Source organism: Furipterus horrens, unplaced genomic scaffold (genome assembly GCF_987537825.1).
Source record: "Furipterus horrens unplaced genomic scaffold, mFurHor1.1.pri manual_scaffold_6, whole genome shotgun sequence".
NCBI lineage: Eukaryota > Metazoa > Chordata > Mammalia > Chiroptera > Furipteridae > Furipterus > Furipterus horrens.
In genome coordinates this window covers 71,960,040-71,984,071 of record NW_028327176.1, presented here as the reverse complement: position 1 = coordinate 71,984,071, position 24,032 = coordinate 71,960,040, and the positions used below count along the sequence as shown (strand labels likewise).

At 41.4% G+C, this 24,032-nt stretch overlaps 2 protein-coding genes across 3 annotated transcripts in view; one reads left to right on the top strand and one right to left on the bottom strand.

Moving 5' to 3' along the window:
- The window catches only part of UNC50 (unc-50 inner nuclear membrane RNA binding protein), a 30,214-nt gene extending 22,958 nt beyond the window's left edge, over window positions 1-7,256 (top strand). Inside the window, exon 6 of one of the 2 annotated variants that reach the window (XM_090281753.1) lies at window positions 6,846-7,256. In XM_090281753.1, the coding sequence (XP_090137879.1) occupies window positions 6,846-6,856 (11 nt within the window). In that variant the 3' untranslated portion in view covers window positions 6,857-7,256. Of the gene's footprint in view, window positions 1-136; window positions 337-6,845 lie in introns of those variants that run through there. The other variant, XM_090281752.1, reaches the window with a different exon arrangement.
- Window positions 7,257-8,781: 1,525 nt separating this feature from the next.
- Window positions 8,782-24,032, bottom strand: part of MGAT4A (alpha-1,3-mannosyl-glycoprotein 4-beta-N-acetylglucosaminyltransferase A) — a 119,199-nt gene continuing 103,948 nt past the window's right edge. Inside the window, exons 15-16 of the mRNA XM_090281751.1 lie at window positions 9,007-9,119; window positions 8,782-8,879 (exon numbers count right to left, since the gene is read on the bottom strand). Coding sequence (XP_090137877.1) covers window positions 8,853-8,879; window positions 9,007-9,119 — 140 coding nt within the window. The 3' untranslated portion in view covers window positions 8,782-8,852. The remainder of the gene's footprint in view (window positions 8,880-9,006; window positions 9,120-24,032) is intronic.

Here is a 24,032-nt window from a genome sequence, read left to right as displayed (position 1 = left end):
GCATCATCTTATTGATTGAAAATATGCGTTCCTCTTGGGCCCCACATGTTGTAGTAAGAGCTGTCTTTCAGACTGTTCATTTATTAGTCCTATTTCCTCTTCTAAAAAAATGAACTTGGGCTTCCTTATTTTCCAGCACTGCCATTTTTGAAAAATACAGTAATTCTTCTCTACCCGTTCGCACCTCTCATTCTGCTCTACGGGCTGTCATTAGCACTAGGATGGAACTTCACCCACACACTGTGTTCCTTCTACAAGTACAGAGTGAAATGAAAAAAAACGTGAGACTGTTAAATCTTAACTGTGTCAACAGTATTGGTGAAGTGATTTCTTATGAAACTTGTAAGTAAACTCATTGTAGATATTTAAAAGTGTAAAGTTTGTGAATTTGAGGAAATATATGTTGACATTACTGTCAAATACATTCCTTAAAACTAATTAAATGTACATTTCTATAATAAATATTTTTTAAACTAGGGCATGTATTTTACTCATTCTGTTATTTGTACCCACAAGAATGATATACAAAATACTGAAGGCATGAGGAAATTAGAAAGTAAAACTTTTTAATGTGAATTTTTGAAAGAGCTTCTTTTTGAAGAACATGGTAATAATCATATGCTCCTCCTTACCCCATTGTTACAAGTTACATATGCCGCCTCCATTTTCTAATGGGTTATGTTTTAAACATTTATATAGGGCGTATGATCTTAATCTAACCTTCAGGCTCTAACTTTCATTAACAGCATTTTCTCTGCAAAACAAAAAAACACACACAATACTTAGAGGGAAGAGGCCCATGTGGCTACACTTAATTTGAGAGCTGTATAGAGCACATATTGAGTGGATAACTATCACATTGAAAACCACTGTCTTAACATCAAGGCTTTTTTTCTTTGAAGATTTTCTGAAACCCACATAGAAGATCCACTGCCATTTTCTAACTGAAAATAGTTAAGTAAACTATTACTTTATCAGTGTTAAAACCAGTGGGGAAAAAACTTGCTACCCATAAGTCTTACCTATTTTTATTAGGTGTCTTGAATTCAGCATGGCTTTTTAAACGTCTTTATTTCAAATACACATGAATGGTTGTGGCATAAACAGTGATGAAAGGCACAGTCAACAGGACCAGTTATTAGATTACAGCAGCATATTTGAAAATAATCTTCTTTTGAAAGTCTTAACAGGTACCCAGAATATTACTACAGATACTACCCATTCAACCAAAGAAGACACTGTAAGGAAATATGTACAATACATAAACGAGAAAAAAGTACAGCCTGGAAAAGCAGTTCCTCAGGCAGCTTCTCCAAGGGGTACTTGCAGAAATATCCCCAAATTCAAAGACCATCTTTCCCAACAGTGTTCCATGAGAAACACTTATAGTTTTTCATTCTATAAATGAAACATGATTGCTTAATCAGCTGATTTCTTAATCTTTCCTAGAAAACATTACTGTCTGTACTTAAGTGAAGAGTATCAAATCTGCTGGCGGTGCACCTTAGAGTTCTGCCATTTAGACATATCAGCCATTTTTAAGACTCAGAAAATGTATTCAAAAGATATTTTCATCCAATTTCAATGGCATTAGAATGCTAATCTCACTAGAGTACCAAACCTTTGATTCCAGGGCAATTTGCTAATTACTAAATGAGCAAGTGACACATAAAATAGCCTCCCTAATGTCTGAAGTATTCCCCACAACAAACAGTCCTAATTTTAGCACATGACTCAACAATTTCACTGCAACATTAACAACACTGGCCATAGACAAAGTACAGTCCCTTCAACACTCAGTTTACTTTCTTGAACAATGTCTTACAAATTCTCAACTCAGATGTGCTCTGGGGTGCCAGGTTATTCTTGTTTGTTCCTTTGAAAGTGATCTAGTTAGTGCCCACACTGTTGAGAAGAATTTATAGTAGGCATTGATGATACTGACATATGCAACAAATCCTCTTTAAAAAAAAAATTAATACTGTGGTAATAGTCTTACCAGCATTGTATGTCCACATGCATTAAAGAAATAAAGCAAGCACAGTAGTTATGGCATGTTATGTTAAGATTAATAATTAAAATTTACAACAAACTGAACTTTACATAGCTATTGCTATGTAGCTTCCAAGTTGCCTTTCCTATAAAAGAGATGGGATAGGTTAAGTTTCCTTAACACTCAGATATGGTTATGACCGCAATTTCTGACCTGACAGTGTTAGCCTCTCATTCTTCTCTTTAGCTCTACTTACATCAAGAGTATGTATGGCATTATAGTAAAAATAAGCACAAAAGTTAATGGAAGCAGAGATATTTTAAGAGAATATTCTCATAGTACAAAAATTTGGCTGGCACAGGATTTGATCTGTGGTTAAATAAGGAGTAAGTTTTAGTTTAAAACAACTTAATACTTCAATACAAAGTAGATTACATGATCTCTACATAAAGGCAGAAGGGCCCCCCACCCCTTCAGTTTAATATATTATTTAAAATACCACTGCTCATCATTCTTAAATACTACACTGACAGGCTCAGAGCAGACTAAATTGATGTAAAGTAATACTACTTCCAGGAGAAAGGTTCCTTATACACTTATTGGGATCCTACTCCTACAGTCTCATTCTAACAGTTCCTTTAGAAATATTACTAAGATCCTGCTGAGGCCCCAGTATTGGATATGCTAGTAAAGACTTCGCTCATGCATTTACTGAGAAATATCACTGTCCTAGAGGGAATCTTCACCTTTTAAGTATTCATTTTTTCATCACTGCATAGCACATCACAAATTTAGAAAACTGTTCCATATCTCACAGAAGTTCAGGCAGACTTGACAGTTCTCTGCTCAGGGTCTCAGGCTGGAATCAAGTGTTGGCAGGCTGGGCTCCTATCTGCTGGAGGCGAATCCACTTGCCAGCTCATGCAGGTTGGCTGGATTCAGTTCTGTGACCGTGCAGGTCCCTTCGCCTTGGCTGTCAGCTGAGGTCTCTCTCAGCTTCTTAAGGCCTTTGCATTTCTGCTCATGAGGCCTCCATCTTAAACCAGCCAATGATGCTTCCTCTTGGCTTTGCATTCTAACTTCTGCTACCAGCCTGAGAAAACTGCTTAAAGGGTTCACATCATTCATTAATTTGCTGCCCCCAGATAAACTTCTGTTGTGTAATATAATTATGGATCATATTCCCAGGTTCCACCCACACTCAAAGAGGGAGGATACCAAACAATGTCATTGGTGGTCGTTCACAAAATTCTGGCTACTACAAATAGACACTGCTATTAATTACAGCAATCTCTCCAAACATGCTGTTCCATAAAACCAAACTTGTCTTTGAGGACAAAGCATTGTTGGGAGACAAGTTTTTTCATTATTACGAGATTTAAAAGAATACTTAAGAACACTGTGGAAAGTTTTTAAAATAATAAAATGAAACCTAACTATTTAATGATGCAACTATTAATTTGAAAAGCAATACCTTTGTTCAAAGACATCTCTAATGGTTATATGAATATACTTGTCTAGAACAGACATGTGTGCTAAATAACCCATTGCACTCACTTTTTTCCAAAGCTTTTCAGTCTCACCAATTCACATCATTGCTCTTCTTTGTTGACATAGTGTGGTACAGGGCATGCTGTAAAGAACAGAGACTTAGGACAAACAACACAGGAATCCTGGCTGCTCTTAGAATCCTAGAAATAGGTCCTCAACCTCTTCTCACCCAAAACTCATCATCATTTGTGTCATGATATATCCTGCATGTCTACTTTTAACCTAATAATCAAAGACTCATTATTCTGGTTTCTGAAATATTCATATTAGCAAGCTCGATACAGTGCTGGCAAACAGGACTTCCTGCAATGAAGGAAATGTTCTATACCTTGCTGTCCAATCCAGTGGTCACTAGTCACATGTGGCTACTAAGCTCTTACCTGTAGCAAGTGTAAGGGAGGAACTGAATGTTTTATTAGAGCCACCATGTGTCTAGTGGCTACTGTTTAGGACAGCACAGCTCTACAGAGTGAATAGTTTATGTGAAATAGACACCAGAAGCCAAGCCATGCCTTATTTATTTATATAACTAGTTTTACCATTTGACGTTTTTCCGTGACGTTTTTAGTGACCTCTCAAGGTCAAGAATTTACTTTTAGTTCCAGGACTCTTCACCTCTGATCTTCTGTCCAAACACCTCACTTACTAACATGACTCTTATGGGCTACCACTGTCATTTTCTTGCTTGAGAAAAGTATGGCTGCTTCTGTCTAGTGTGGAGCTTGGGGAAAGGAGCAATGAAAAATGACACTGAGTGAGCACCTGCTGCAGAAGAGGACAGGTAAGAAGTATGGGTTACAGTCTTGCCCTCAGGAGTTTGAAGTTGGCCAGAGAACACAGGCACACACTCCCCATAATCAAAAACTGAAGAGCTGAGTGTGCAGTAAGTTTATGGCAAGGATAGTAGGTAAAGGGAGTTAAGAGAGTTGGGCTGGAACAGCTGGTCCCTCATCCAGACACACGGGACCCACCATGAGCAGGCACTCCTGTAGGCACCACTAGGCACTGGTAACAGAGTCACGGGGAGGCAAGTCCTTAAAAGATGGACACGATTTGGCTAAAAGTATCTTCAGAAACAGGAGGGATGAGCTAATCCTAGGAGTAAAATGATCAGGAAAAGGCTTAGTCTTAAAGCCTGAGGCCTCCCAATGAAAAGCAGGGAGCTGCAATAACTGACCCCTCTGAATTTTCCTACCATGGTGTTTCTCCTGTAATCAGATTTAGCTACTTAGGAAGCAGGGAAACAAAGGGACTTCTAAGCCTACCTCCAGATTTTTACCTCCTGATACTTAGCAGGAATTTAGTATGTTCAGTTGGTGACACAATTTTATAATGAAAAGTACTTTCAAAATAAAATCTGGTAGGCACTGAGCCAAGAAAATTTGAGACGAAAACCAACAGTAAATTTTTTTAAGTGAAAAATAAATGTAAGTCTCAATAAAAATAAACTGGAATTTGACATAAAAATCATTATTGGCAACGTGACTTTTTAATCAAGAAAATAACTAAAAATTACTCTAATACGAAGAAACAGAACTACCCTATCAGTACTTCCCAACCTTTGTCATGTCATAACAATGCTGTTTGGTCAGCGCAGCGGTAACCAGGTGAGCTCCTCCAGGCTAACAGCCACCGGCCGGAACCCCCAGCCACCCAAGGCCTCAGCCAGTGATGCCTGAAAGCCTGGGATCAGTCTCCACCATCTGTCATCTGTCACCCACCTGCAACCAACCTGAAGCACGCCAGACTGGTTGGGAACTGATGTTGATTATTCAGAATTTTTTTTAAGTAAAATACTTTAAAGATCACTGATTGCTAAGGCTAATAATATTTTTGTTATAGTAGCAATATTTGTAATTGCATGTTTAAGAGTAATACTCTTTGAATATGAATTTGTATGTTCTAATGCAATAAAATAAATCACTTTGGAAAAACACACAACTGCTACAATATCTTTCACCAAAAACCAGTATTACAATTTTGTTTTTCTTTGAAATTAAACGAGGTATGGCACACAGTAGCATTATCTAAAAAACATCTTGTCGAAACTGATGGAATATAGACAAAGATCAAAATAGAGTTTGTTATATCAGAAGAAATGTAATGAGTTAAGTCTATAATTTGGGTTGAATGCTTCACCCCTGCACATTAAAATTGATCAGACTGATTTTTTTTTTGTTGCTATATACCATACACAGTATAGTAAAATAAGCCTCAAACAGGACATTGGTTTTTAAAATGTTGGCTTTAAGGAATGAAAGATGCCTTTGAAAATATTTTGTTCAAAATCAGTGACTATAGAAGTCCCCCCTTATCCAAGGGGGATATGTTCCAAGACCCTCAGTGGATGTCCAAAACTGGCTAGTACCAAAGCCTATATATTCTATGATTTTTCCTGTATAAACATACATACCTATGATAAAACTTACAATCAGGCAAAGAGATGGTACCAACAATAAATAATGATAACAGGGGAACAATATTTAACATAATTCCTGTTGAGTTTGATTTTTCAGCCGTTCTAGACTTAAATAGGCATGCTGATTTCAAAATTGCAGTTAGTTTTCTTCTATCACATTAAGTTTTTGTCTACAGCTTACCTTAATGCGACCACTATAGGCTGAACTGAGCCTGGATCCAGGGAGGCACTAGTGGCTCTTCTACTGGCTGAGAGCAAACCTCCCTCGAGTGGGGAGGGGTGGGGGACGACCTTGAGTTACACATGAGACAGTGTGGTGAGAGGTTGTGTGCCGCTCTATATAGTGTATCGTATTTCGAAGTGTAGTCCGAGTTCTTGTCTGTATACAAGGAGTTAGCAGAATTCATTTTTTTATTTACATACGTACTTATTTCCTTCAGATCATGTCTGCCTCTGCTATTTCTCATCTTATGTGCCTTAAACAACCCTGATTCGTTTTGTTCTGTCTGTGGCAGTTTCCCATTCCCAAAGGACAAACATCAGCACATTTGTTAGGCAAGCCTATTTTGCATATTTTAAAGTAAACTTGGTGATCAACATAAGTCGGGCTGCTCACAAAGGTGTGCAAGCAGTGTGTCGGGAGTTTACAGATGTGGATGAAGGGAACGTGATAAATTGCCATTTGGTATACCTACAGTTTGGCGAGAGCTCAGAGATCATTCAAGTGACTGTTACTTTTGTATAGTTAAAACGTCAGGCTGTAACAAGAAAAATAAATGTAAAATAGAGTGTCCCAGTCTACCATCAGCTATACGCCCTGTACCTCATTCATCTGAAATCCCAGTGCCAGTTTTCACTGAACTACCCTCTTTCAAAAAACAGGAGTATGCTGAAGAACTGACAGCAATGATGAAGATTTTGAAATTGAAGATGACTCAGTTCGTAAGGGAGTTGATGAGCAAGAGTTGAATGATTTGGCATGAGATTTGGGACTATCTAAAAAGGCTTCAGAACTCCAAGCATCAAAACTGCATGAGAAAAACTTGCTTGAAAAGGAGCAAAGGTATCCTATTTTGAACAAGAGAGAGTCCATTTCTACAGTACTTTCAAAGTGACAGTGGCTTTGTGTATTGCCATAATATACATGGTTTAATGGAGGAATTGGGAATTCCAATCTAGAACGCAACTGAATGGCGATTGTTCATTGATAGCTCAAAGTGGAGCTTGAAGTGTGTCTTCCTCCACAGTGGCAACTTATTTGGTGCAGTCCCAATTGGCCATTCAGTTTGTTTTCGTGAAGAATATGAACATAGAGTCATTGAACTGTTGCAATATCACAAGCACAATTGATTCATCTGTGTTGACCTTAAAATCGTCTGCTTCCTTCTTGGTCATCAACATGGCTACACCGAGTATCCCTGTTTTCTGTGTATGTGGGACAGCAGAGCTAGTGAGAAGAATCGGATGGAGTCGAATTGGCCTCCAAGATCTGACCTCAAACCTGGTGGTCCAAACATTCTACATTGTGCCACTTGTTGACAGAAAACATTCTATTCCCACCTCTGCACATAAAACTGGGTCTCATGAAGCAATCTGTGAAAGCTTTGCCAACTGAAGGAGACTGTTTCAAGTATCTCATTTGGGCATTTCCTAGCCTGTCATTTGAAAAGATAAAATACCTTAATATATATGTTCAGTAGCAGAACTTTACTACTTGTACACAATTTGACTTACAGTAACAATATATAGCCTTTATATGAATAAAATAACTAAATAGTTTATTCAGGTAATTTTTTATTTTCCTTTGTATACACATTCTGTATGACTTTTGGAACAAAGGGAGGGTATCCTATACCTTAAAAAGTTGATATGATAGAGAAAAACGGATCATTTTTGGATTCAGATGCCAAGTTAGTCAAAAACAAGTGTCAGATCTAATTCAACGAAAACTGTTGCCCAGTGTAATAGAACAATTATACCTATATTGTAATGAAAGTTATGTGAATGAGGCCTCTATCACATGCGATACACAATGCCTGTGTGATGACAGGAAGACAGACACTGGACAAATAGATGATTCAGACCCAGCTGGGATGGGTGGGGCGGCGCAAAATTTCATCACTAAAAACAGCGCGCAATTTAAAACATATGAATTGTTTATTTCTGGAACTTTCCATTAAGTATTTTTGGAGCACAGTTGACTATGGGTAACTAAAACAGCAGAAAGCAAAACTGCAGATGGGGGAAAGTTACTGTAAAAAAGTACTTCAGTTAGGAAATCAATCTGGAATCACTCTTAAATGGCAGTGCATTTGAAAAATGGCATTTAATGTTTACATTTTCAAAAGAAAATATAGAAAGAACTTAAAAAAGCAAGGTAACTGGTTTTCAAAAAATGTATTGATTCAAAAATTTACTGCACAAAAATATGTACTTCTTAAGTGTTTCTAATAAATTAACTCCATAACATTTTTATGTATATTTATATATATACAATCCCTGATAATCTATAAAAGAGGGTCTATAATAGTAAAATAAATGACTTTCAAAAGTACCCCCTTCATAAAATGTATTTACCATTAACTTTTCTCAAATTTAAGGAATGTAACAATATGTACAACTCTTATGTATTAGTATAATACCAAAATAGTACAAGTTATATTAACAGGCTGTCATAACTAAAATGTTTGAGTCAAGTTAAAGTTGGAGGACAGCTTAGGTCTGAATGAATATAATTATCCGTGGGAGATTCACTTTCCGAGTGGAAATGAAAATCATCTACAGTAGATTTCGCAAGAGGTAGTGTTCAAGTAAAAAAAAAAAGTACATGCTTCATTATCTTTAATCAACAGATTTACAGGAAAAATGCATTGGTTTCTTAGGAGATGATCAGTTGGTGACTTTTTTAATATGAATCTGAAATATAAAATTGTGAAGAGTACAATGAGGCGATTATTTTTCATTTCCAAAAATGCCTTAAATATGAAATCAAAATGAAAAATATGAGACTAAGCTGTTTCACTGCTGTAATATATTGTCTTACCTCATTAAGAATGGCCCAAACAGCAGAATTCTGAATGACTGAAAGTCGAAAGGCTGCAATGGGGTTTAGGTTGGGATCCACCATTCCTTCTGCAACACCGTTCTCAAATTTTCCTTCAAAATAAAAGTCAATACTTGTTGGTAGGCTGGAACAAGCACACATCAAATATCACTGACATAAAGCAGGAAAAGAACAAAATATTTCTAGTGGAAGTCTTCAGACAGGGAATAGGTGAATTTTTTCCTTCTTCCTACTTTTATTCAACTTTAAAATTTTTCATGAAGTAGTACATGCTTTAAAACAATAGAAACAATCCATTTGAAGAGGCAGAGCTGTATTTTTCTTATTGTAAATTACAAATAAAACAAAAATTATTTTTTTCTTGCATCAACAATGTTTTAACATACATGGATTTAGCAAAATGTGACAAACTACACAAAAATATACTTTGTACCAACCACTTTGACGGTTAAGTCAATAAGTTTCAGTGCTTTAATTAGACACACGTATTAACAACTGTTGGCTTTGAGCTGGGGCCCAATCTATGTGTATTCTTTCCAAGGTCACATCTAGAAGGAATTACAAAGTGATACCTTCTCTAAGCAGTTACAATGTAAAACTCCGTTATAAATGACAAGCTGAAAAAGCTCTCCCATAAGGATAAGGACCAAAAACTATTAAGTCAATGTGCTCTACCTAATTTTTCTTGCTGTGAGGAATAATATTCTTTTCGAAACAAAACCAAATAATCCTGTTGAAAAAGTGACAGAAAATGTTTGTTCTGAGCCACATTCCTCTACGCCAGGGACTGGCAAACTATATATAAGGGCACAGAGTAAATATTTGGGGCCAAGAGGAAAATAGAGGATACCATGTAGGTACATCCATAGAGAGAGAAACAATAAATTTCCACAAAATTTTTATAGATGAAATTCAAAATATAAGAACTGAGTACGCTCCCCCCACCCCTACCCCCAATACAGGAGTACTAAGAAGAATATAACTCTTGGGGGTGGGGGGATAACATTTCAATTAACTGGAATTCAAAATTAGTGTTCCTTATCATCAAAAATCAATTGCTAATGGTCTTACGTTAATGTGAATCAATGAGATTTTATATTTCATCGTCAACATTTCCTTTTACACAGCCTAGATACTACCAAATACATCAATCCACAAGCACATGATTTTAATGGAGCATATTCATCGCTTGGGAGGTATTAATGGAATTCTTAGATTCTTCTCTTTGATATTTGCCTTACAGTGTATCGTTCTGTAAATCAAAGTGATTTATGGAAGCACCTCAATTAGCTTGATATTACTTGTAGTTCAAATAATGTCATCAGTGACTTGACTGCAATATAAGTTTTGCACATAAGCACTGTTTTGTAATTTTAGGCTGAATTCATTAAGAAATATTATCAAGTCTGCAGCAAAAATTAGTTTCCAAAGAGGTAACTGGTTGAGGGAAGTTCTCACTTGGAAAAATTCAGTCTTGTTCCTGAGCTCAAAAGAATTTTCTTTTTTTTTTTTAATCATTCCAGAACTGCTGTATGGTAATAGGGCAAGTCAGGATACTCAGTTCTTATTTCCGACAAAAATTCACAAAACTGATGATGGCAAAGTCCATGAGACTGAATAAAATTCACTGGAGACAATGCTGGGTCAATAAAATGACATTCAAATAGTCTCTGTAAAGTACCTGCTGATGAATACTTAAATAACCATAGGCTTTAAAAACTACATTTTCACAAGCTTTGTAAGTGGTTTTAGTTGCTTAACACGTGAGCCACTTAAAACTCACTGTGATTACAGCCTCATTTGAATTTGAATTTTTGTATAGAAATTCTGCTGTGATGAAAATTTAAAACCACTTACCAACTATGAGTTAATTAAATCACACTTAATTGCAATGGCCAAAGATGTGTGTTCAGAGAAAACTTTATAAACTGTTAGGCTTTCAGCAACAGTTGCTTGAAGAGTTGAGGACTCTGGGAACAATATCAATAGTCAGAAAGCCATGATCATGGCTTTCCTGAGTTGGGAATATTATTGTGAGTGCTTAGTATGGTGATGTCTTCTTCAGCACAGCTACTGCATTACTACGTAACAACCACAATGGTCTGCCATTTTGTCTCTAATTTTGTAAAGTAATCCAGATTCCACTGAGTTAAAAAGCATTCAAAGTCTACTTTTCTTGTTTTGACACAGTGAGTAAGCACTGGCACTTTTTTGGTAAATGTCACAGTACAGTGATGTGTGTGGAACTAGAAACGCTGTCAAATTAGAAATTCGTCATTGTTATTTGTAGTGCACCAGGAGGCAATCCGAGGCAATGAGAGCACTGCCTCAACCTCTGTGGAAGCTTCTCACTAGGCTGCTGTTGCGTAAAAGCACACAGACAACACACAATACAAATGCAAGTGAGCCTGGCTGTGTTCCAGCACAACTTTATTTATGGACACTGAAATTAGAACTTTTTATACGTTGTACATGTCAATGATATTCTTTTTATTTTTTTCAGCCATTTAAAAGTGAAAGGAAACAATGAGAAAGAATTTTAAATATTCTTAGCTCATGGTCCATTCAAAAACAGGCAGTGAGCCAGATCTGACCCTGGGCTGTAGCTGGCTAACCCTGTGGTGTTATACAGTCTATTCTAGGTCTTGTAATACATTGACTAGACTTCTAGTTAGATAAGATATAAAAAAGTTAGAAATCATACCAGACAAGGCCTGTATTCATTTGTATAAAAATATTAAATGTATGTACTTCCAAAGTAATGTTTTCATTTAAAAAATTGTTAATAAATTTATTTCATGAAAGTATGTCCATACTTGGGGCTGGACTGGGATAGGGACAAAAAAGTATTACTGACTTGAATTATGCAGGGATTCAGGGCTGAAAAATACTATGAAACTTGGAACACTTCAACTAGATACCAATGAGATATCCGGCACTGTCACTCAATGAGCTCATTTAATTAGAAAAATGATTACCAAATAATATAATTGGCCTTACTAAAACGCACCCAGCAGTTTTAGTCTGCAGATATGTTCTCACATATTCAAAAACTGCAAATGACCGAGGTAAGGAAACTGGCTACATAATGACATGCTAATATGAAGAAGTACTAGGCAGCCAATTAAAAGAATGAAATAAAGTTGAAGATAATGCAGTTGAAGACTTATTGCCATCCCTTAAATGTTGTAGAGAACTTCATACATGCACTGAAGTGTTAAAATCAGCATTGTTTATAATAACAAAGAGATAGAAACAGACTTGATGCCAAGCAAGAGGATCTATACAGTAGTGAAAATGAATGAGTCATGGATACATGCATCTACGTGGATAACTCTCGCAATGGTGAGAGAAAAATTATAGACTAGAGAATGATGTAACATATCAATTTAAAAACAAAAAAAAACACTGAGCACTGCTCAGGAAAATTTTATATATATGCAGTAAAATGCACATGGAAATGGTTGCCACAAAATTTAGGATATCAGTTACCCTTGGATGGAGGGAAAAAGGAAGATATGGAAGAGTAACTGAATTGGCAACTCTTAGGCTGGATACACCTATTCATTATATTTGCATCTTTTTGTATACCTGAAATATTTACAATTTTTAAAAATGTTCATCTTCCATATGCACTGATATGTATTTTGTTCAGTGAAAAAAAGAACCAAGCTGCAGAACAAGGTTGTACAGTATATAATCATTTGTGCAAAGAATTTACTCACATATTTTTATTTAGGACTAGGATACTTCTGGAAGGACACAAATCATTATAGGAATTGCCTCTTGGAAGCACTGAGTAGGAGAGGAAAGAAGAGGGAATAAGATTTAAGTTTAGCTCTGGCTGGGTGGCTCAGTTGGTTGAGTCATCCTGTACACCAAAAGGTCGCAGGTTCAATCCCAAATCGGGGGGTGGGGGTGTGCAGGAAGCAACTGATCCACGTGTTGTGGGAAACTCAGTACTTCTCGCTGACACAGTGAAGAATTAAAAGATCAGCATACAGGCAGAGTTTATTAGTAACACGTTCTCGGGGAGGAGGACGGGCCTAGGCCTTTACTCACCAATCAATATGAAACTCCCTTACCTCACTCCACAAACTATATTAAATCCTCAGGACAAGGGACCTAGGCCTACGCCTCTCTCACCCACCTTGACTTGGCCCATTCTCTTCCCTGAGAATATATTACTAATAAACTCTGCCTGTAGACTACTCAGCTTGCTGATCCTTAAGTCTTTACTGAGTCAGCAAGAACTGAGTTTCCTGCGTTTTTCGTGCTGGGACTCAGATATCACCCTTTGTCCCCACTTTTGGAATGCAGTGAGTAGGTCTCACCTTCATGGTTAAAGAGAAATGCTGTGCTGTGCGGGAGGGGTAACATGCTAGGCCTGTGTTTGGAGGTAGGAACAAGGATGAAATCCAAAATGAGTGCTCAGGTAAGAAAAAGAGGCAAGAGCGCAAGTTCTCTGGTGTCCCTGAGTGGGGGCCTCATAGAGGTGTCTGAGGTCAATCCCTAAGATGTAGTTTGATCCTCAAAATTTAAAGAAAGACCTAATCTTTTTTGCAACACAGCTTGGCTCCAATATCAACTAGGGGATGGGGAGATCTGGTCACTAAATGGGGCTCTAAACTGTAACACAATTCTACAACTCAACCTCTTTTGTAAATGTTGGGAAATGGTCAGAAATTCCTTATACACAAGCATTTTTCTATTTGAGGGGCCATGGTGATTTATGCAAAAAGTATGAACGTAGTCCTATGAATGCTGCACTTAGTGATTCATCCTCCAATTCCCAAATGCTCATGGAACAAATCCCAGTCCCAGAGACCCCAGAGAAGGCCCTTTCACAGCCTTCTTCGCTATCCCCATACCCAGCATTCCCAGCACAACCACAGGCTCCTAATTCTCCTGCCTCTAAAACTGCTCTGACAACTAAGCTCTTGCCCCCCCACCCCGCCCCGATAGAAACAGCATGAGAATTTGGCCCCCAGTTAATAACAAACCCTTCTCCCTTGTTGAGCTCAGGCAAATCAAAGATGACCTTGGGAACTATTCAGACAATCTGGACAAATATATATATGCTTTCCAGCACCTTACTTTAGCATATGAACTGACCTGGAAAGATGTGGTGGTAGTTCTGGGACATTGAGCAGGAAAAGTAATTAAGGAGGCCAGAAAATCTGCTAACAATTTACATCTGTCTGACAACAAATACCCTATAAGAGCCTGAATTGGATTATAATAGCAATTCCCAAAAGTGGGAATGAAACCATTTTTTACTCTGTATTAAGGCGGGACTCAGGGTGGGCTGCCAAAAGGCCATTAATTTAAAAAAAAAATTTTTTTTTAACATTTTATTTATTTTTGGAGAGAGGAGAATGGAAGGAGAAAGAGAGGGAGAGAAACATCAATATGAGGTTGCCTCTCGTGCACCCGCAACTGGGGACCTGGCCTGCAACCCACGCACGTGCCCTGACTGGGAATCAAACTGCAGGCCGGTGCTCAATCCACTGAGCCACACCAGCCAGGGCCAGAAGGCCATTAATTACTCCGTGGTGTCTGATGTTAGCCAGGGCCCAGATGAAAATGCTATTACTTGCCAAGAAAGGCTGAGGGAAATTCTCGAGCACACTAATCTAGACTTAGTCTTATAAGGGACAAGTGATATTCGTCGGCAGCCGTCCGTCTCGAGAGACGATGGTGTAGCTTCTTAAGAGTCTATCTGCACCGCCGAGAATGGCTGTGCAGTCCAACTCGGGAGTGACACGGTATATGTCTCCTCCCGTGTTGAATCGACATCTTGCGATGACGCTGGAGTGTCCTCTCCAGTGAAGCTGAAGCTACAGAGCCTGGGCAGGGTGATATGGAGGGTCTGCTGTTGCCCATGCAGCAGACCCCCCCTCTCTTCGCAGCTGAAGGATCCAAGGGAAAGACGGAGTCAATACAGCTTGGCTTCAGGTGCGCCGCAGGAGTTGCCGGTGTTGACTACAACGTCAAACCGCCTTAGGGACTCCGGCTCCGGATTTTCTGTCGGGGTTTACTCCCTTAGCCTTTCCCCTGAAGAGGTATGCTGCAAGGCAGCGGAGGTTAACAGTTATATAGATTTAGTTATTTGCGGATTTCTGTTGTTAAGTCTTATGCTCTTTAAAATACTCACAAACACATATCCTTGCCTACCCCCCTTCCAAACCAGGCTAGTTTTAGGAAAGTCAGAGAAACTCTTTCCCTACTTTCCAAACACAGTTCAGCTTTACCAGCAGCTGCCAATCATTCAATCTGATTGGGGAGGTCCTTTCTGTGCTGTGGTGCCCTCCAGCTCTCAATGCAGAACCACCTGGATTCTCAGCCTCCTTGCAAACTTCCTTCTTCCTGCAAACCGCGTGGATCTTCTCTCCTTCTCAAAACTGCATGGCGAGAGCCTCTTAAAGCAGCCTGGAGACCCCTTCTCCAAGCCACATGGAGAAGGCCCCTTCACCAAGCCACGTGGAGGGAGCACACGAGAGAGCGAGAGAGCGAGAGCGAGCGTGCGGGCGCGCCAGAGAGAGAGTCAGAGCACCAGAGCCAGAGCGCGAGTGAGAACCCGAGTCAGAGAGCGAGAGTGTCAGAGTGAGAGCACGAGCGAGAGCCAGAGAGAGTCTCAGAGCGAGTCTGAGAGAGTGATATTAAAGGATAAATTTTTAACCCAACTGGCTTCTGACATTAGGAGAAAGAGAAACTTCTCCGGGGACCTGGTGTTCCCTTGGATGAAATGCTGACCACAGCCAATGTGCTATTTTACAACCGGGACCAGGAGAGGGAGGCCAGAGCTCACGAGAAGGAGAAATGGAAGGACACTAGGCATGCTCAAGTTTTAGCCGTGCTTGTGGGATATTCAGTCACATCCTACAGGCCCTACACAGCCTGCTCCAAATGACACCAAGTGTCTTGTGTGCTGGGGTGGGGGTGGGGGGCATTGGGCAAAGGGGTGTCCTAATTATAACAAGCCTCCTCAAACACCCTTCCACAAATGCAGGACTGCAGGCCAGTTGGGCAGCCCTCGATCCCTAAGGCCAAAGGGCCCCCGGGCCTGAGGCTGCGACTGCCTTGCAGATAGTAACTCAGCAACTGAAGCTCCTACTGCAGTTGACAAGGCCACCAGTACTGGACTAGAGCCTAGGATATGCATGGATGTGGCAGGCAGGACAACACCTTTTTACTGGATACTGGGACCACCTCCTCTGTCTTTAGGGCCTTCTCCGGACCCCTTTTGTCCCAAATGTGCACTGTCCTGGGTGTGGCAGGAAAGCCCATCACTAAGAATTTCACTCCTCCTTTGGGCTCTCTCTGGGACGGATATTATTTCACTCATGTCTTTCTTGTAGTCCCTGAATGCCCAACTCCTCTCCTAGGAGAGACCTTCTCCAATTATCAGGAGCCAAAACAGTTAAAGGGGAGAATGCTGTGCTAAGACTGCCCTTCCAAATGTTAGTTACCAAACCGATACCATCGGAACACCCTCACCCCTACATGGGAAAGCCAAATTGACCCAGCAGTCTGGGACACTAGAGTTCCCAGTCCAGCTAAAAATGCTACCCTAGTTTTCATTAGTCTTAAAGCCCTCTCACAGTTTCCCCACCAGAAGCAGCACCCCTCAAGGCCTGAGGCAAAGACTTGGTTTCGTCCTGTAATTTCTAAGCTCCTTCCTCATGGGCTAATTAAACCCACTAGCTCCCCTTGTAATACTCCTGTTTCAGCGGTTAGGAAAAAAGGGCAACCCCTACAGATTAGTCCAAAATTTAAGGGTTATTAACGAAGCCATAGTTCCACTGCGCCCTGCTTTCCCCAAACCACATTCCCGTTTGGGGACAATTTCTGCAAATTCTGTGGTTTACTTGATTAGATCTAAAGGACGCATTCTTTTGCATCGCACTGGACATAAAATCTCAATTTCTTTTTGCTTTTGAACGGACATTCCCTGAAAGGTGGCCCCAACAACTAATTTGGAGTGTCATACCCCAGGGATTCAGAGATAGCCCCCATCTATTTGGTCAGGCCCTGGCTGAGGACTTAGAATGACTTACAGGTAGAAAACAAGGCATTACTTCAGTATGGTTACAATTTATTCCCCAAAGCAGAAACTATTTGTCTTGCATACTGTTCAGAAGTTAAATTTCTTAGCTACATGGAGATTTAAGGTTTCCAAGTCCAAAGCTCAGCTAGTCAAACAGGAAGTACATTAGTTAGGCTTGGTCCTCACTCCTGCAAAGTGGGGCCGTTCCCCGGACAGAGTCCCAGCTCCCTAAACCTAGCACCTGGAAACAACTGAGGGCCTTCCTTGGCCTAACCGGGTATTGCAGGATCAGGATATCTAATTAAGGCCTCATTGCACAACCCCTTTACAGTAGCCTCTAGGGCCAGGAGGATTTGGCTCCTTAAAACGGGGGCAAAATCAATAAAAGGCCTTAACAAACTTAAGACTCTATTCACTCAGGCCCCAGCCCTAGACTATACACATAAGAAAGAGAGCCCTGGCTAATGTTGCTCAGTGGATTGAGCTCCAGACTGCAAACAAAAGGGTCACCAGTTCGATTCCCATCAGGGTACATGCCTGGGTTGAGGGCCAGGTTCTTGGTTGGGGGCACGCAAGAAGCAACCACGTATTGATGTTTCTCTCCCTCTCTTTCTGAGTTGCTGAAGTATGGGGTGGTCTGTGGGCTTCACTTTAAAACTGGTCTCTCTTTTCTGTCGTAATGGCTTGGACAGAAAGGGCCCAGAGGTCTGAGAGGGGGAAATCTTAAAATACACCCCTCAGCCCAAGCTAAGTGAAATGGGCAAAAGGCCTTTGGACAGGTGTGACACGCCTTGCACACCTTTCTCCAAAGAAGCCATTTCTTTTCCTAATGTGGGGCATTGAGAGATTAATCCATGCCTTTTGTCATCTAGTGGTTATGGTTTTATTAATACCTTTTAACTCTGTTGCCCTAAGAATATGACAAGGATGCCAGCTTGACCAGCAGTGCCAGCCCTTGGAAACTGAGCATGCCGCTACCTGGGAACAGCCCACTGACCTGGAGTCTGCAAGATCTTTCCCCATGTGGGAAGGCCACCCTCCCCTACATCCCCACTCTTATAAGGTATTTCTAGACCCCAGGGTAGGTAGGATGACGGCCATGTCCAGCAGAAAGCAGCTAGAGGAGCATGAGACCTTCACCATTGTCCTTTATAAGATTATAAAGGGTCTTAGTCTGAGAGGGGGGAAACTGTTACAGAAACAGGGGAGTCCAAAAACAAACCCCAGAGTTTGGGGCTGGGAGACAGAGAAAAGGAAGCAGCTTTCAGGATGCCTTTGCATGCCTGGAGCTGGTGGCTGGAAACTTTGTTGCACAAAGACCCGCTTTGAAACTTTCAAGGCTCAGGAAGATGGGAGAGGTCTTGGACTGTGGGATGGTACGGAAGGAGCCTACAGAGCCTGCGTGGGGTTCTGTGAATGGTCAGAACTTCTTGCAACACCCACTGCGTCAGAGGACGCAGTCAGGGATATATAAGCAGCTGCGGACACTTTAGTGGGTGTGCTCCCTCCATGTGGCTTGGAGGAGGGGGTCTCCAGCTGCTTTAAGAGGCTCTCGCCATGTGGTTTTGAGAAGGAGAGGAGATCCATGCAGTTTGCAGGAAGAAGGCAGTTTACAAGGAGGCTGAGAATCCAGGCGGTCCTGCATTGAGAGCTGGAGGGCACCACAGCACAGAAAGGACCTCCCCAATCAGATTTGCGTGATTGGCAGCTACTGGTAAAGCTGAACTGTGCCTAGGAAGTAGGGAAACAGTGTTTCTGACCTTCATAAGACTGGCCAGGTCTGGGAGGGGGAGGCAGAACTATGTGCAAATAAACAATTCTTCTCCTTTTCACTGAACTCTGGTATTGAGAGTTATAATTCTGGTGGTGGGCAATCGGTCCCCTAACTAAACAGCCCGTGGGTTCTGTTTCAATTGGAAGAGCCAGGGGGAGGGGGGGGCGGAGGAGGAAGGGAGGGAGGGAATAGTTCTTGGAGTCCTAACCCAAAAATTGGGTAATACCCACAAGCCCATGGCCTATGGCCATCCTTTTTTTGAGCTGTTGGGGCCCTCACCCTTCGTTTAGAGGAGGCCTTTAAACTGGGGCTCCAGTCCAGGCATACACTTGTTATTAAATCCTGAACTCCTACAAACTAAGGGCCCCTACTGGCTTTCAGATAACAGACTCTTGAGATACTTTTAGAAATTCCTGGTGTTATTATTTTTGTCTGTGGGACATTAAATCTCCACTCTCCTTCCCAACTCAGAGGAGGACTTGCTATTCCACTCCTGCTCTCAGATTTTCTCTCTCTTCTAACCCTCACCCCAATCTCTCGATTGCCCTCTAGACAACCGGGATATTATTTGGTTCACTGATGGCAGCAGTTTTGTTCTGAAGGAAAGAAGAAAGGTAGTTTCTCTCCACCAGGCAATAGAGGCATGAGTACCACCTACCAGTTCCTTGGCTCAATTGGCAGAACTAATAGCTCTCTCCTGAGCCCTTATACTAGCAGAGGGGAAAAGGGCAAATATTTTCACAGATTCTAAACATGCTTTCTTCGTCCTAGATGCTCACACAGCAATCTGGAAGGAAAGGGCTTCCTCACTGCCCGAAACAGCTCTATCAAAAATGGGCCCCAAATCCTAGATCTCCTCAAGGTTCTTCAACGGCCTCAGGAAGTATCAGTCATTCATTGCAAGGGACATCAAAAAGGGGGTTCTGAGGTAGCCAAGGGCAATCGCATGGCAGACGCTACTGCCAGACAAGCGGCCCTTCGGGACGTACAAGTTCCCAGCAGCCCAATCACTACAGGAGCTTGCAGCCCTGAGGCATCCCTGCCCACCCCATCCTACACTGAAGAAGAGCGGTCCTGGGAGACATGGAAAGGGTTTCAACTTCTCCCTTCAGGATGCCTTAGCCGAGAAACTATTTTAATCCTACCCCAAAATATACAATGGAAATCATTAAATCCTTCCACAAAATCAACTCACTTGGGAAGGAAATCTCTTAACTACCCTTATTAATAGGGTATTTCAGTGGAAGGAGCTGTCCAAGACTGTTGATCAAGTAATATCTTCCTGTCCCATCTGCCTCCTTAATAACCCCCAGAGAGCAGTTCAGCCATCGCTGGCCTGGCCTGCTTGATGTAAGAGAGCCTATCCAGGGGTGGGTTGGCAAATAAATTTCACCCAAATGCCCCTAGACAAGGACACAAATACCAGTTGGTCTTTGTAGACACATTTACGGGGTGGATAGAGACCTTTCCAACCCAAAGTGAAAAGTCTCAACAAGTAGCTAAGAAGCTTCTACATTAAGTTATTCCTAGGTTCAGGTTACCCTATTCACTTCAAAGCAGTAACAGGGCAGCTTTTACTTCCACCATAGTCCAAACAATCTCCAAGGCCCTGGGAATAGACTACAAACTCCACTGTGCCTGGCACCCCAGCCATACGGACAGGCAGAGAGGGCCAATCAATTTCTAAAAACTGCTATTAGAAAAATCACACAAGAAACCTCTCTTAGCTGGAAAGAAGGCTTGATGACTGCTTTACTCTGGACCAGGGTGGCCCCCAAAGCCCACTTGACATTCAGCTCCTTTGATATTCTATATGGTTGACCTTTCCTATATTCAGAACTCTTGTTAGACATGGAGGCTTCCTCCCTAGAAGCCAATGCGCAGACGGAGGCTCAGCTTCAGGCCACCCTTGGGGAAGTTGGCCTACAGCAAAAACCTGGTCAGGGTACAGCTGCCCCTGTATTCCCCCAGGAGCCTAGAGTTTTAAAAAGTTTGGAAGGATAGTTGCCCTAGTTCTCAACTACAACCCTCATGGAAAGGGCCCCTCCCTGTTCTTATGTCTTCCCCAACAGCCATCAAGGTCCCTGGCACCTCCAGTTGGATAGATCACCTCAAGTTAAACCATGGAAGGGAACCGACTAAACCCCCAGGACCTCCAGAACAGCAGGGCAATGCTACTTACTCCTGTGAGCCAGTGGAGGACCCCAAGTTCCTTTTTTGGAGGACTACTCTTGAGTCTGATATGTAGCTTCTTATTGTACTACTTACCCTCTTTCCCTTACACAAGGTTCTCCACCCTAAAACAGCCTATGAAGTAGCCAATCACATGGCCCAATCTTTAAAATTAAATTCTTCTTGTTGGTTTTGCCCTTCCACCAGATGTTTAGCCACTGGTGCTGGAAACGTGTCTGCTAGCCTAGACAAAAAGACTCTATATTCCAGCCCATGAGGCATAATAGCTACTCAAAACCTTGCTAAACTGTTCCCCAGGACTTTCTCCACTAGCAGTCAACATTCCCCCAGGGAGCTCTATTCTCTCACATAATCAACCATTTTCAGGGCAGCCATCCCTTCTGCATTGTCAGAAACGCTCCAGGAGGCACATCTCTTACAAACACTACTGGTGGAATTTTCCTCACCGTGATACCCTATCATCTCTGAAGGAATTCCTAATTCAGGGGACGAAGCAAATTTCATACATACCGATTTTCCAAAACTGGCTATTCCTAGCCTGACTTTAAACAAAAACCAAAAGCAGCTTACTGCTGAGGCAGACCATCCTATGAACTTAATGAATTCCTCCCGCAAGAAAGGGATTACTGTATCACTCTACCACAGCTCTCAAATTTTGGACTGAAGAAGGGCTCTATCTTTACTGAATTTATAAACAGCACAAAGTCCTGCAATCCCATAATAGACCCTCTGGGTTGCACCCTCACTGACAGCACAAGGATTACAATGGTGAGGCACTAAAAACCCAAGAACCAAACAGCTAGTCAATGGCAGATATATCTCTAGAAACTTAACTAAACTTGCAGATACTGCTTTGGATTGCGGGTCCCAGGCAAACTGAACCCCCCTCCACAGTGGAAGGAATCTGCTCCCCGGGGTATGTTCTTCCTGACGTTTCCATAGTGTGGGAAAATGCCACCTTCCCATTCCCATTACGAGGACAAAGGTATCTTTTCAAAAGGACACATTCTCTTATTCCTCTAATGTCCTTTATTGGAATCCTCTCTGCCACGGGAACAGTGGTTAGGGGTGCATTGTTAGGAAGCCACCATGGCCTATCAGGAAATGGCTGAATCATTAAATAAAATGGGAAATGCTTGCAGCACTCCAAGAACAACTGGATTCATTAGCTGGAGTCGCCCTCCAAAATCAAAGGGCATTAGACCTCCTTATAGCCTCAGCAAGGGGAATATGCCTGTACCTTAAGGAACAGTGTTGGTTCTATGTTAAAAAATCAGGACAGGTTTGGCAAAACATCAAAAGCATCCTTGAATCTGCGTCTAGGATCAAAACTTCAGCCTCTTTTTGGGATTCAAATTCATTTACTTCTTCCCTTTGCAGCCCCATTATTAATCATACTATTAAATATTACTATTCAGACCAATGATAATCAACTTATTAACTATATTTATCTCTTCTAGAATTGAGGCTGTAAAACTACAAATGATTGTCATGAACAACTATCGATCCCTGGGACTCCAGGCTCCAGGCACCTATCCTAGGCCAATAGATGGACACGTCCTTCTGCCTCCGACCGACTGCAAGTGGGTGGAACCCAAAGAAGCCTCAACACCCCTTTACGGCAGTAAGTAGCCACAGCAGTGCCCAAAGTCCCCAAAGATTTGGGTTCCTGATGCTTGAGGGGGGAAAACATTAGGTAGAAGTTAGAAAATGCAGGAGGAGGAGGGTAGGAGGGGGTTCACACTGCCCAAAGAAAAAGCCCATAAATAACTGTAGTTAACTGCCCTAACTTTGATTAACTCCCTCCAGTCACCTATCTGTTTTATAATTGGATGACAAGAGGTGGTCTGGAGCAAGATAACAATCTGGGTTAACAACCCTCCACATATACCTACATTTAGGTGGTCACATCTCCCCCGTCCCCCTGGGGAAAGCTGGCACTACTTTTACCCACCAATCAATATGAAACTCCCTCACCTCACTCCGCAAACTATGTAAGTCTTTAGTACAAAGGCACCAGGGCCTATGCCTCTCTCGCCTATCTCGGCTAGGCCTGTTCTCTTCCCTGAGAACGTATTACTAATAAACTCTACCTGTATACTAATCAGCTTGCTGATTTTTAATTCTTTGCTATGCCAGCAAGAACCGAATTTCCCATAATAGATGTTTCTCTCTCGTCTGTGTTTCTTTCTCTCCCTCTCTCCCTTCCTCAGGGGGGGAAAAAAAAAGTCCTCAGATGAGGATTAAAAATGTTTTTAAAGACTTAAGTTTAACCTTTTAAATTTGTACCCAGTACCATGTGCATGTAATATCTTCCCAAACAACAAATTTAATGTCTGTCCTTATCCCAATGGTCTACTAGGTAAGCATTAGAAGACAGGGAAGAAGGGGAAAATGAAGGAGCAAATTACTAAACAGTGACTAGATTCCTATTGTAAAATGCTGGCATTGCTACAGACTTCGAAAGTCATCCTTTTCAGACCTTCTGCCACTCTGACAGTGGTTCATTCCTTCTTTCAGTGTTTCTCTGCAAAAGGCTCTTTTGCCTTCTTTAATGTAATAAGTCTAGTATTTCCTCATAAGCCTGTCCTTAGCTGTCACAGCACACCTGTCTAACTTACCCCACCTTCAACCACTAGTTCTCTAATTGCCAATTGACTGTCTTACTGTTTCTGATGTGGCTTCAGGCATAATTTGCTGCAAATCAGACCCAATTAAATTGGGGCCGTCTGTGGGCCACTCTTTGTGGCTCCTTCCCACCCAAGAAGACTGTTATTAGCTAGTGCTTTCCTTGGTTCTGTCAAACTTCTGAACAGGCTAGTTTAGCTAGAATGTGGCTACCAGTATCCTCTTAATTGCTTACCACCAAAATCCCAACCATACTCCACAGTGCCCTTAGGCTTGAACTTCACCAGGCTCCATTTCAAGTAAGTCAGTCCCCTGTAGGAGAGCTACAGAGCTCTCTGTTCTTATGCCTGCCTCTTCCCT